The 12,957-nt window shown below is 50.8% G+C and overlaps 3 protein-coding genes across 3 annotated transcripts; 1 reads left to right on the forward strand and 2 right to left on the reverse strand.

Moving 5' to 3' along the window:
- Window positions 1-443: 443 nt before the first annotated feature.
- On the reverse strand, window positions 444-2,557 carry clrD (histone-lysine N-methyltransferase Clr4; the record flags this gene model as incomplete). Its single annotated transcript, XM_041687231.1, has 3 exons — window positions 444-898; window positions 977-2,165; window positions 2,510-2,557. 3 exons carry the CDS (start codon window positions 2,555-2,557, stop codon window positions 444-446), a joined length of 1,692 nt encoding a protein of 563 aa, XP_041541136.1.
- A 1,781-nt stretch (window positions 2,558-4,338) lies between these two features.
- On the reverse strand, window positions 4,339-7,678 carry kin1 (putative serine/threonine protein kinase Kin1; the record flags this gene model as incomplete). The annotated part of the gene is made up of 3 exons (XM_041687232.1): window positions 4,339-6,284; window positions 6,339-6,966; window positions 7,028-7,678. The coding sequence occupies 3 exons, from the start codon at window positions 7,676-7,678 to the stop codon at window positions 4,339-4,341; spliced, it is 3,225 nt and encodes a 1,074-aa protein (XP_041541137.1).
- Window positions 7,679-9,958: 2,280 nt separating this feature from the next.
- On the forward strand, window positions 9,959-12,227 carry AKAW2_30691S (putative G-patch domain protein; the record flags this gene model as incomplete). Its single annotated transcript, XM_041687233.1, has 2 exons — window positions 9,959-10,164; window positions 10,223-12,227. The coding sequence occupies 2 exons, from the start codon at window positions 9,959-9,961 to the stop codon at window positions 12,225-12,227; spliced, it is 2,211 nt and encodes a 736-aa protein (XP_041541138.1).
- Window positions 12,228-12,957: the final 730 nt, after the last annotated feature.

Genomic DNA, 12,957 nt, shown 5'->3' on the forward strand with positions numbered 1-12,957 from the left:
CACACACACACACATAACTCCGTAATTTTTCAAATAGAAAGAAAGTAAAAGGGGAAAGAAAAGAAGATGTAATTGAAACCACCGGGGTATCTGATATCAAGACGAAAAAAATTCACCGTGCAAAAGTTTGAACAAAGCAATGGAGTATGTTGAACCCCTTCCCCAGAGAGTATAACATACAATGCCAATGCGAGGCAAGAACGCAGGAAGAAGCCTAACAACACCATGGGGGGCAAAAAAGAAAGGGATAAGTGATCTCAACAATAAAAGCAGGCATAATGCAATCAATCAATATGGCTGATCATCGACTAAACGCGCACTCCTATGCCATGCATATGATATCATGTCATATGACGAAATCGACAAGAGGGCTGAAAGATTGTAGAGTGAGTGAACGAAAGAAAGAAAAAAGAAGAAGGAGAAGGAGAAGGAGAAGGAATCAATCACCCCCTCTTCGCCTTCCTCTGATTCGGCCAAAGCTGACCACGACAATTACTCTCCCCACAAAGACAAGGCACAGCATTCGGATCAACCTTCCTAACCTTCTCCCAGCCGGGATTATAGTCAAAGGTCAGTTCCGTCATGGGTGGCACATCTCTAAGCGCAAAGAAAGCCAAGTCGTACAGGTAATCGTCGGCGTGGTTGCGAGTCACGGGAATCAGACGACAATTCGGGTTGCACGAGTGGTTTATGAAACGAGTTGGATTACCGAATCTGTGTCCGTCAATTACGTATTTGCTGTCTTCGCCGGTGGCGAGGAAGTCGAGACTGAATAAGTATGAGGGGCCTTTTTGGGATGTCGCGTCTTCGCGGATGTCCGCTACTTCTTTGGTGATGACTTCACCTAAGTAACAGTCGATAAATTGGCCTGCGCGGATGGGGTCGGGGGAGCGGAGGCCTTTTTTTTTTCCTTCTTCGTTAGTATATATATATGGAGGATTTGTGTGGGGACTATGAGTTGGGAATGGAATCATACCGAACCCTCGGCTGCCGGTCCAGAAAATCTCCAGTCGGACCGTTCGGCCATTCTGCACTACTCGGTTCCAGCAGCGTTCATCACATCCACATCTCGAACTACATTCGTAGATCATGACCTTTCGTTTCAGGAACTCCGGCGTAAGAACCAGCAATCGCCCATCATCTTCAGCCCGCTTGTACGGCACCATTGGGTCATTCGTCTCCTCTTCCTTGCTGAGACAGAGACATCTCGCTGGATCGCAGAATCCGTCACAGCTACATCCCGCAAGGAACTCCTCTGGGACAGGTGTGACCCCTTGTCGTAGCTTGTACGCATTCACAAACTCAAAGTTGGCTGCGAACTGCGCTAGCTGGTGCTGGTCCCCCGATGCAAAGGTTACTTTAGGGCCTCGGATCTTCGCGAGCTTCAGCTGCAGGGTCTGGTGCAGCTGGGCGTTGATATCCGGTTTAGATGTGAGTAGTGGGCCAGGGGCGCCGATCGTGAATGGAATGGCTGCTCGATCCACTTTCCGGGCCACGGGGTATGCACCCTTCAAGGCACGTTTTTCATACGCGTCGGTTGGGTAAAAGTTCTCGGAGAGGCCGATTGGAGATGGGACCGAGATCACGTCGGCTGAATCGATTTCCTGTTGCTGGCGCCGAGAAGGCGAGGGGATTACTACGCTGAGAGAGATAGGGCCTGGACTAGGGGTTTGGAAGGAGAGGGAGCGGCGGGTGCTTAAGAGGGAGCTCTGCTTTCTGTCTTCATCCCCGTCTTGGCTGTGGCGAGGTTCGTGCTTGGTGGCTGCGAGGGTGAAGGGTGAAGATGAACGAGTAGATGTTGCATTAGACTTGATCTGCAGAGGTCTGTTTTCCTTTCCAGCAGAGGAAACGGTGTTAGGGTTAAAGGAAGAGGATCGAGCAGCTGTGACTCTGCGGTGACTTTGGATAGGCTTGACGTCCTCATCTTCATCGTCATCATCTATTTCGATAGAGATGGCGTGCTGATTGGCCCGGTTAGTCGGTTGTGGTTGGGAAAAAGACCGCGGCTGTGACTGCGGCCGGCGGGGCAGGAAGGATGCCAGTAGTTCATCTACATCTTCAGATTTTCGTTTCGAGGGAACTGAGGATGCAGGGCGGTGGGTGAGAGTAGAGGGAGACTTGGGGATGTTGTTCTGAAGATGTGGTGCTGACGATGGCACATGATTCTGGATGTATCAAGTCAGCTGATCCTCTCACGAACTATAGCAGGAGTGGTGCAGTGAATGCAAGTGAAGCGGAATTGTTAAGGTCACAAGAACATGTCTCAACTTCAAGTATAACAAAAAAGAAGAAATTAAGTGTGAGACTGTCAGATGTGATTTTTTTGAGAGATTGAAGAAGAATAGAAAGTAAGAGATGTTGTGGCTTTTATATTCAGAACAGAAAACATCCATGCACGCAGTATGGCCGCTAGTTCACAATAGCTAGACAACTAGCCGCACGAACAACACCAGATAACACGACACCAACCAAACTTGAAAGAGCGGAAATGTGTAAAAGAACAACTCACCTCATTCCTCTCTTCGGAGTCCGAGTCAAGCGTAAGATCGATAACCATGATGGTAGAGTTAACAGGCGCTCAGGTAGGCAGTAAATTCATGGGTATAGAACTATCACGAGAAAAACACGCTGATAGGAGACATGAGACTGGTGGCTGCTGAAGATGATCTTTAGAATAAAATCAAGTCTTGGAGTTAGGAGTGAATTAAAAATAAGACTAGGCTATTTTAGGTAATTATAAGTCAGGTGATTTATAAATTAATTAGTTCAAGTATATTAGCTATCAAACACTACAATTCTAAATCAATATAACTGACAAATTAAATATTAATATTTCAATAATTACAAAGATAAAGGAGATGTGACCTAAATCATACCTTATCCTGAACTTCTGCTGCTATGCTAGTTCGTGGTATCAGAAACCCACTTGATAAATAGATCGAGCAATTTTAATCTGGCCAATAAGGGTGAGTATTGAGAAAGAAACCATAAAGGGGGCTAATCGTGTTATCTTTGCATAGTTCCGCCCAGCCAAAACAACACATGCAGACAAAAAAGCATCAGGACAGCACATACCACAAAACTTCAAAAATAAGTAATAAAACCGTATAAACATATAGAATAATATATCCCAAATCATCTCTGATAAAGTACCCCTAAATAAACACTCTAGTAAAGACAGTAGAGCGATTCAAACTGGCTTTAATTATTTCTTTTGTGCCTGTGGCATTATTTCTTGGCATGTCATCCGCGTCATGACTAATCATGTTGAAACATGGTTCAAGGTTAGTTATAGACAATTGGCACTTATGTCCTCTTCAGACTTGAGAACTGTGTAAACTTACGTGGACTTCAAGATAAGGTATATTGATCCGGCCTTGAATGTACCCTGTTATGCAATAATGCTTAGATACTGCACAACACCCTATACTTCGCCTCTTGGCGTCCTTTCGGTCTCTAGACTAACCAAGCTAAACCCTACGGCATCACGCTAAAGGGGCCAACTGGCTGCTGGCAAGTGCATAATCTGGCTTCCGCTTTCTGATCGACATATGTTGTAAATAAGATAAATTTCGGGCTATGGACTTAGTGGGTCTGTAAGATTGTATCCAGTCGATCAAGGCTAGTATATACCAGTGGTGAATGTTTAAATCGGCAATCACACAAACTATATACCGTACTTAGAGTGTGAAATCAAGCCATCAAGGATCGACAGAACAGTAGATTCTGTTTGCTTAGAAGGTTCTTATTTTGTCTAGCTGCTGCTACCATAGCGTACAACAGAATTGCTACCAGAAGTCTATACATGCATTCAAATCTGCATCAGGGGCAGCCAAGTACAACCTATCAAGGTCTCGGTCTCAGGTCTCTACACTGTAGGAGTTGCTTTGTAGTTGTAGGTAAACGCTGACACAGGTAAATGGCCAACGAACCAGAGTATTATGACTGCCATCAAATCTACCTATATCATAACCTTCAATGTGACTGAAACAGGGCCGACATTCCTACGCATGGTAACGCTCCATAGTCCTGCAGAGAGACAGAACTCGAACATAGGAAAACAGCCCAGAAATTATACAACAGGTCAAGGGTTCAAAGACACGGGGGGGGAAAAACTGACGGAAATCCATGATGCATCCTGCTCGGTTCTAATGTACACCACGACAAACCGCTACCGGGGACTATGAGCCAGCTCAAGGATTATGCAGACCGAAAGTTAACATAAGGAAAAGGAACAAAAGAAACACGTGATGCTCATGCAAATGCTCATGGTTCAAGCCGATTGGCCCGAGTAAAATAATATGCAATCTGCGTGCAGGCGCCCCATCCACAATACTCTCAGAGTCTTAAAGCGTCCAGGATTTTCTTGGCCATTTCCCGGTATTGCCACATACCGCCTGCAACCTTCTTAAACTGGATACCATGCAGCGAGAACAGCGGCACCTTGACAATCAGAATTTCGAACCGGAGGACCAGGTTCTCGCCTGTATCACTCTGCACCCGGGTCGTAGTCTCTCCCATGACACGTTCGCCCACCACCACGTTGTCACGATGGTCCCGAGAGCCATCATCTTCGTCGGGGCCTTCAGAGTCTGTCACGAAACTTTGATCCGGTGGAGCACGAGTCCGACGCTGGCCCCGAGGCGTGTAGTGTCGCGATTCGTCTCGCTCATCATGGTTCAACAAGCCCCCGAAGCTGATGCGGCGACGATGGCCCGAAACATGTCCCTGACGGTCTGGGCTGGGGGGTCCGACATCTACTACTTTGTCCAGGTCGATGCTCGGTGCGTGGCGGCAGCTAAAGCCGCCTTTGATCTCGACGTATTCCACGGAGAGCTGTTTCAAGACCCGGATGATATCAGCCCGAATGACTGGCAGAGGTTTGCTGCTGGTTGTTGAAACACTGAAAAGTCCCTTCAGATACACCGGCTTGGAGAGGTCCTCTCCTTCGTTGGCACTTTCTAATGCCGTACCGGCGCCCGAAATGTCCGCGTCCGTCTCCTCAGGAACGTTGGCCTCGCGCGTTGCTTCCCGTCTTGCCCTCCGAGCCTGGATACTCTCGCGTCGGGCATGACCCAGTGACATTGTCCGGGCTGTGTGTGTACGGGTCAACTTGGCCTCCTTTCCGGGCGTGGTTTCTTTCTGCACGTTCGCGTAGTCGGAGCCGCTAGTGGGAGGTGGCTGGGCTGCCGCATCCGCTTCGTGTCTGCGAGAACGGCGAGCTCGGTAGTCTGCCGAGTTCACACTTGCAGATCTCTCCAAGAACTTGTTGGACCGCGAGGCCGGCTCGGCGGGTCCTGGAGCCTTGAGAAGATCCTGGTGCTGTGGTTGACTACCAGCCGTGTGAACGGCTGTCGGAGATGGGTCCGCGCGTCGGGTTCTCTTAACGCTAAACCCTCTGGAAAGAGGCGAAGCCGAGTCGGCAGGGGGCTGGACATTCAAGGACGGCGTATGTGGGCTTCCAAGTCTGCCGCGTTCCGGGTCGCGACTGCGCTCCTTGGTCCTTCGCGTACTGAATCGCCTTAGAATACCTGCTGCCGTGCTCTCCTTCTTCACCGGTGTCTCCGGCTGCGACGCAGGAGGCGCAGGAGAGTGCCCTGCTTGTGGGGCCAGATGAAGGTTCTTGATACCATCATTGAGATCGTCGTCACCATGGGTCCTTGCTCGAGGACGAGACCTTCTCCCGGTATCTTTCTCTCCAGGAACGTGGTATTGGTTGGTGTGAGCGGCCTCTGGCGCAGGAAGGTCTGGCATCTGGAGCATCGAGTCCCCGCTAGCGTGCGGAACACCCAGCGCACCAGGGTTCACTTCGACCCGCTCTCTGTCAAGCTTCTCCTTTACAAGGTAGTAGACCGACAACAGGGGACTATAGGCATTAACCGGGTCGTTGCCTAATTGAACAGCTTCGGCGGAGGGAGCGGACAGTGTGTCTCTGCTAGCCGAGTTTCGTCGCTTGTAGAAGTCGAACACGCCGCGCTTCTTCTCGGTATGGCTGGGAGGAGGTTGGTCACGAGCCATGGCCTTTACAGCATGCTGATACTCCTCCGACTCGATGATTTTGGTGAGTTGTGTTGTAATGTATTCCGCGGATCCAAAATCAAATCCGGTCATTTTCTTGACCACCTCCGGATCCAAGGGGAGCTGTATCGGCTCACGGTATGGGAGGTAGTTGTCGGGTGCCCCATTGAAGCCTTTGTTCATCCATGGGTGATTCATTATCTCTGACAAACTGGCACGCTGCTTGGGATCGGTTACCAACATGCGCGATATGATGTGGCGACATTCTACAATGAAGTATTAGCATTTCGTAGATGAAGATGGCAAAGGGGTCAGCTAACCTGTTGTGAGCCCGGGCGGGTACTCGAACACACCCTGCTTGATCTTGGCATGAAGTTTGGGCATGCTCTGATCGTCAAAAGGCACTTTGCCACAGACCAGTACATAGAGTACAATCCCAAAACTCCATACATCCACCTCCGGTCCGGTATATTGTCTAGCCTGTAGTAATTCCGGGGCTGCGAAGTAGAGACTGCCACAGAATGTCTTGAGTAGGCTCCTCGGGGAGAAAAGATTGCTCAGGCCAAAGTCGATGATCTTGATGTCGCCAGTCTTGCTGATCAGGATGTTCTCGATCTTCAGGTCACGATGCACGATACTATTGCGGTGGCAATAATCCAATGCGCTGGCAATTTGACGGGCGAACTTCCGAGCCTGCTTCTCTTTCAACTTGCCGTGGGAGATGATGTAGTCCAACATCTGGCCCCCATTGACGAGCTCGAACAACATATACCAATGGTAATTGGTTCGCACCACATCTCGCATACCACAAATGTACGGGTGATTGACGAGGCTGACAATGGCTGCTTCACGGGCGGTGCGGATCTCTTTGGAGCGATCAGCTCTTTCGGCCTCGCGCGAGCTGCGGTGTTCCTCCGTAGATTGCCGGGGGACGATCTTAACAGCCACCTGTATGGAATCAGTGAATGAACGGAAAGAATCCGAAGGACGACAAGATCGAATCACTTACCTGCTCGCCAGTATCCATGTTCTTTCCGACTTTGACCTTGCCCATACTGCCTGCTCCCAGTGTTTTACCCAAAGCCCATTGACCCGACGGGGTTGTGATCATCGTGCGACGCTTTGTTTGTACGGAGTTGGTCGGGTGCAGGTGGGCGCCGGCAGCAGCCTGCGAATGTCCCGCAACACCCTCCGCCATGACGGGCCCCGCGGTAGCCATGTCAATGCTATCCCGTTGATGACCGTGTGCCGACAAATTCCGGTGCTGTTTGTGTGAAGATTGTTCCGAGCGGTAGGAGGTGGAGGGGCGCTCCTGTGAACGCTCCCTGGAGGAGTCCCGACGGAACGGAACGGGTTGGGCACCCCTGGAGGCTTCAAAATCGCGACGGGCTATGTGGTCGAAGACGGCTTGATTCGAGGGAGGGCGACGATCATAGGACTGAGATTTGGAGTAGGAATGGGAATAGCGATTCTGCGAGTGATGATGATGATGATGGTGATGCTGCGGAGATGGCTGGGAGGCAGTCGCGGGACGGACCGCGACACTTCGGGTTCGGTGAGGGAGATCAGACGAGGGAGGACGATGGGAAGAGGAGCGAGAGGAGATGGACTGGCTTCGGACGACGGAGGGTGACGCAGTGGGAGGAGCAGCAGTGGACATCACGATGGGCACGAAATTGACGAGAAGTTCCGAGCCAACCACGATTCAGCGCGCTTCATCCACCCTAAGATCGCTTGGTGATCGAGGAGGGGAGGGTTTCGCGTGAGGGCGGGATGCAGCCCAAAGGGAGGCCAGAAGACCGGTCGGGGAGCAAGTGGGATCGAGTGGGGGAGATGGCGTTGGCTGACGGAGCAACTTTGAGGGAAGCGACAGCCTGCGTGGGTACGTCCAGTCTCCAGCGAAACGGCTTGACACACTCCTCCCCCATGTATTTTTGGAAGGTCTAGAAATTAGGGGGAGAGGGGGGGGTGGTGAGATGTGGGTTGGTGTGAGGGGAGGAGTAGCAGTAGATAGTAGTAGAAGAAGGGACGGGGCACCACTACTAGCGGAGCTGATGGGGGGAGGGAAATAGGAGAAAGGAGTGAATAGATACCACCCACAATAGAGTGAGTAAGTAAAACAAAATAAAAAAAGAGTGAAAGGGGCGGGGGGTAAGGAAAATAAGGGAAATGAAAAATGGACAAGAGGAGTTTGCGAAGTGCAGAAAAGAGACAAGACAAGAGAAATGTGGGAACGGACTGGGTGTAGTACTACTAGTACTACTATTACTTAGTACTGAGTACTGAGTGTTTGTTGGATTGACGCTGGGATTGCGGCTGGCAGCTGCGGAGAAAGCCAGAAACCAGACCAGACCAGGACCGGACAAGCCCAGCCAGGAATCAGCCAGGAATAGCAGTTCCCGGAAGACACACTAGAAAAGAGGGGATATCCCGAATAATGTCTCTGATCTCCGCTGCACTCTGCTAGGCCAAGAATGTGTGAAGGGAAATGAAGGGTCTTGCTTGGCTTGCTTATTTTTAAAGATAAAAATGCACGACGTACTTTTTCTTCTTCAGGTTGAAGAGTGAATGGAGAATTGGAGAGTAAAGTAGATAATTAAAGAGAGAGAAGGAGGAGGGTGAGAGTCCGTCCGTGAGAGTCAAGAGCGGGAGGGTGAGGAAATGATGCCCATGCGACCTTCTCTCGTATTTGCTTGCTGCTGCATGGATTCTGGCGGAATCACCAGGGCGATTGCATCGAGTTACGCAGGGGAAATGGAAACTGCAATTTCCATCCACTTATCTTCATCTGAAAAAATATTTATCGTTACCTTACTTCTTGTTCTGTTCCTCTCACTTACTCTTTTCTTTCCCTTCATTTTCTCTATCGACGGGGATTCCATTCCTGTCTGCTTCTTCCCCCTTCTCCTCCCGGTAGAAATTAGACAGCTGCATGCACGTTCTCAATCCGAGATTACTATATTACTATATTGAATCGCATAGTGGTTGCCTCCCGGGCAATAGTCTGCTTCCATAGTCCTTTCCCCTCTCCATCAATCTCACCTCACCCTGGACCCTGACAACTACTCCTTCTCCTCCGACCGCCGGTGGAACGAGACCATTTGATACGTCGGACTTTCGGTGTTTTGGGCACGGATGGGCATGATCACCTGGCCGAGGGACTCATCATCATCACCATCATTTCTGGGTCCCTGACAATTTCAACCTGCTGGACGGTCCAAATTAAGTTGGTCGGATGAGTCCAGATTTATCTGCCAAGCACGTTCGGTCGCAGAAGTGGACATCAGATGCCCTCGTTCTGTTTTCGGATGCTGATGTTGGATCTGTCATCCGCCCCCGTGGCCCATCACTCTCAATCTCGCGTTTAGTCCGAGAACAGCCAGACTAGTAACTTACTTAGTACGTAGTACCCCCCGTAGCACTAACAATATATATTGTTGGGGTCTCTTCAAATACTACTGATTAATTAGTTGTCCAGCTGAACAAGACCAACACACGTAGCCTGAAATCATATCATCTCTCCCAGATCTGTTGACACATCACATGCTTCACAACAATGGAGGAATAGAGTGTGATACACATAAACATTAAATCCGGCCAGGTGCTTAAAGGTACTTACTTTTGAGGTACTGCTGCAGTTACTGTTTCCAGCCACATAGAAACGTGGCGGTGCACGCGCCTTTTCCATGTCCGCCTTGTCACATGTCTTCCGCCCGCGGCCTCTTGTCATGCACCGTTCATCATCATCAGTGTCTGCTTGTTTCCGCTTCCTTCCATGTCACCATTCTAGTGCTCTTCCATTCGTTCACTCACCAGGTGGATAACCAAATATACAAGTAGTGGTAAGGCCACTTCATCCACGTAGGATCTACAATACAGACACTGATGATATGTCGACGTCAGAAACAGCCATGCTGCATCCTTGAGCTGCACCTTCACCATGGCCAGTAAAAGGAGCCGCGCCGCCTTCGAGGCAGACTTGCAGGCCCGCCAGTCTCCCTACGCGTTATACGGAACCCCATTGCCCCCATTGGACGATAGCGTACGAGACGACGGATCATATGCGCCCATCTGGAAGCAGGAGGTGACCGATGACCGGGGAAGGAAACGCCTACACGGTGCCTTCACCGGTGGATTCAGTGCCGGGTGAGCTCACGATTCATCAATAGCGTTGGACAGCACACTAAAGGTGGCCCATCTTCAGGTACTTCAACACCGTCGGGTCGAAGGAAGGATGGACTCCAGCAACCTTTGTGTCTTCGCGCCAGAACCGCGCCAAGGATGTTCGACAGCAGCGACCAGAAGATTTCATGGATGAGGAGGATGTTCGGGAAGCGGAAGAGTCCAAGAGACTGCAAACCGCCGATGAGTACTCCGGCTTCGGCTCTACAGATGCCGAATTGACGCGCCGCGGAGGGTTGATGGACCTCCTGAAAACGAGCGGAGAAACTATGGGGGTGAAACTACTGAAGAGGATGGGATGGCGAGAAGGCCAGGGAATTGGGCCCAAGGTGCGGCGTAGAGCTGACCTCGGGGACGGTATGTTGCAACGTGATGGAGGAGCCGAACAAACATACCTCTTCGCGCCCGAAAACCCGCCAATGGTTGCTTTCATCCATAAGACCGATCATAAGGGCCTTGGATTTGAAGGAGAGGCCCGCCTAGACGCTCGGCAAACCAAAGCGAACGAGTCCGACGACGAGGATAATGATTCGTTCTTCGGAAAGCGGCTAATGGCTCCGGGGAAGCCGAAGCAGCCCAAGGCGAAAGAACCACGACGCGGGGCGTTTGGCGTCGGTGTGCTGAATGATACTGGCTCGGATGATGAGGATCCTTATTCCTTAGGCCCACAGATATCTTACAACCGAGTGATCGGAGGGGACAAGAAGAAGAAAAAGAAAGCAAAACCTGCCGAGGATGCGAGACTACTCTCCAGTTCGTCAAACCCGCTTATTGGCAGCAAACCCGTATACATACCAAAAAGGGTCATTGCCGCCAAGGGCGCCGCCGGTTTTCGAAAGTGTTCTGATGGCCGTTTGCCTCTGGAAGGATTCTTGCTCGCGGATGGCATTTCAAGCCTCTCAATATCCTCGCACGAGAAGAAGTATGCGCCACCGGAGATCCCCAAGGATTGGAAATCCAGCAAAGCACCGACACAGGAAAGGGATGTTTCAAACTACGTTTCTACGGCGGAGGCAGCTAAAGCTTCGTCAATGGATCCCACCGCAAGAGCCGCGCTCTTGGGAGAAGCACAACTCCCCGGAAAGTCCATATTCGATTGGATGACTCCCGAAGCTCGGGAAAGGATCGTGAAGCTTACGGGCAAGACCGATCTGCCGCCGGCTCTTGGTGAAAAGGCCCCTAAAGGCTACGAGCTCTCAGAGGCGGAGAAGCGCAAGGATTTGTGGGATCTCGTACCCAAATTGGATAAGCAGGTAGCCGTTCAGGCACTCACACGAGCAGCCAGTGGTTGGATGCCGTATGCAGAAGATCTAAGCAAACGGGACCGCTATCGAACATTTCTCCAAGTACGAGCTGGACTCCGTGACAGCCTTCCGGACCGGGTCCCCGGATCTACTACAGATGAATGGGCAGCGGAACTACACGAATTTGCGCGAGCGGCGGAGGTCTTTAAGCCCATGTCTGGACTCATGGCATCGCGATTCACCTCTGCCAGTTCTGGACCCAAAGAGTCATCCGACAAGTCTGACGGGTCTCCTTCGGCGGAGCCTCTGCTTAGCAAGCCCGCAGCCAAACCAGAGGACCCTGCAGTGGAGGCAGCGAAAATTGGCATGTTTGGCCCTATGACTCGAAGTAGCATCTCTTTCTACCCGACGCGTCTCTTGTGCAAGCGATTCAATGTTCGGCCCCCCGAGCATGTCCAAATGGATCCTGGTGCGCCATCGGGACGCGCTGAAGCCCCCGTCTCCGGGAGCCGGTTCCAATCGGCAGGTTACCAGACCGCTTCCGGGCCGAAAGAGTTAGTTTCACGGGATGTTATGAACCAACTCATGCTTGAGGCTGGCGGTGGATCTCTGGCAGCTGCAGACGCGGCCTCGCCGACGTCATCAGGGCCAGCGGGGAGTCGGGCACCGGTGGTGGTCGAGCCAGAGCGAAACGAAGCATTAGAAGCGGAGCGGCCGGGCGAGGCGGTGTTCAAGGCGATCTTTGGCAGCGATGATGAAGATGAGGATGAGGAAATGAGCTGATTGATATATTGGGGGGGATCCTGGACCTGTACAGCTAGATAGACACCCAGTCTTCGTATTTCCTGCAGGCAAAGCCAATATTGACTTTGAAACGTAATGATCGTCTGAGGATATTTGCAAAGTCCCACTCCTTCCACGTACCCGACCGCTTAAAGTTTTCTTTGGTTGATAAAAACCAAAAAGAAAAAGGAGATCCACCTGACAATGGATGCATAAAAAAAGAAAAAATTAATATGCAGTAGATTCTCAATCAGAGTAGAATAATTGTTTATTTCTTTTTTCTTTTTTCTCTCTTTTCTATTCAATCTCTTTCCCAGTGGAGGACTGGAACTGTGACATCCGATACAAGTGAAGCCGGAAGAGAAAGCCGCCTTTGCAACTTCCCTCCTCCCCCCAAATTTCTCCCTCTCCAACTCTCCAACTCGCAAAAGAACGGTCTGGACAAGACCTGCACAGGGTGACACCGCAGGAAACGTTGCGGAGCGAGTGATCAGTTGGCAATATCAACTAGGCTCCGCGCTTAAAGTTCTCTGCTTTTGCTTAACACGAAGAAGAGGACGGCGAACCCTCCAGTCAACCTTGGGCTGATCCCCTCACGTCGGTGCGCCGTCATCGTCATATCCTCCTCTTCTTCCCCCGCTGGTTGGTTCCTTTTATTTACCTCAGCACTGGTCGATCAGCAGTACTTTTTTATTGCTTTTCTCTCCTCAGATTATTGTCACCGTATTTC

Source organism: Aspergillus luchuensis, chromosome 3 (genome assembly GCF_016861625.1).
Source record: "Aspergillus luchuensis IFO 4308 DNA, chromosome 3, nearly complete sequence".
Taxonomy (NCBI): Eukaryota; Fungi; Ascomycota; class Eurotiomycetes; order Eurotiales; family Aspergillaceae; genus Aspergillus; species Aspergillus luchuensis.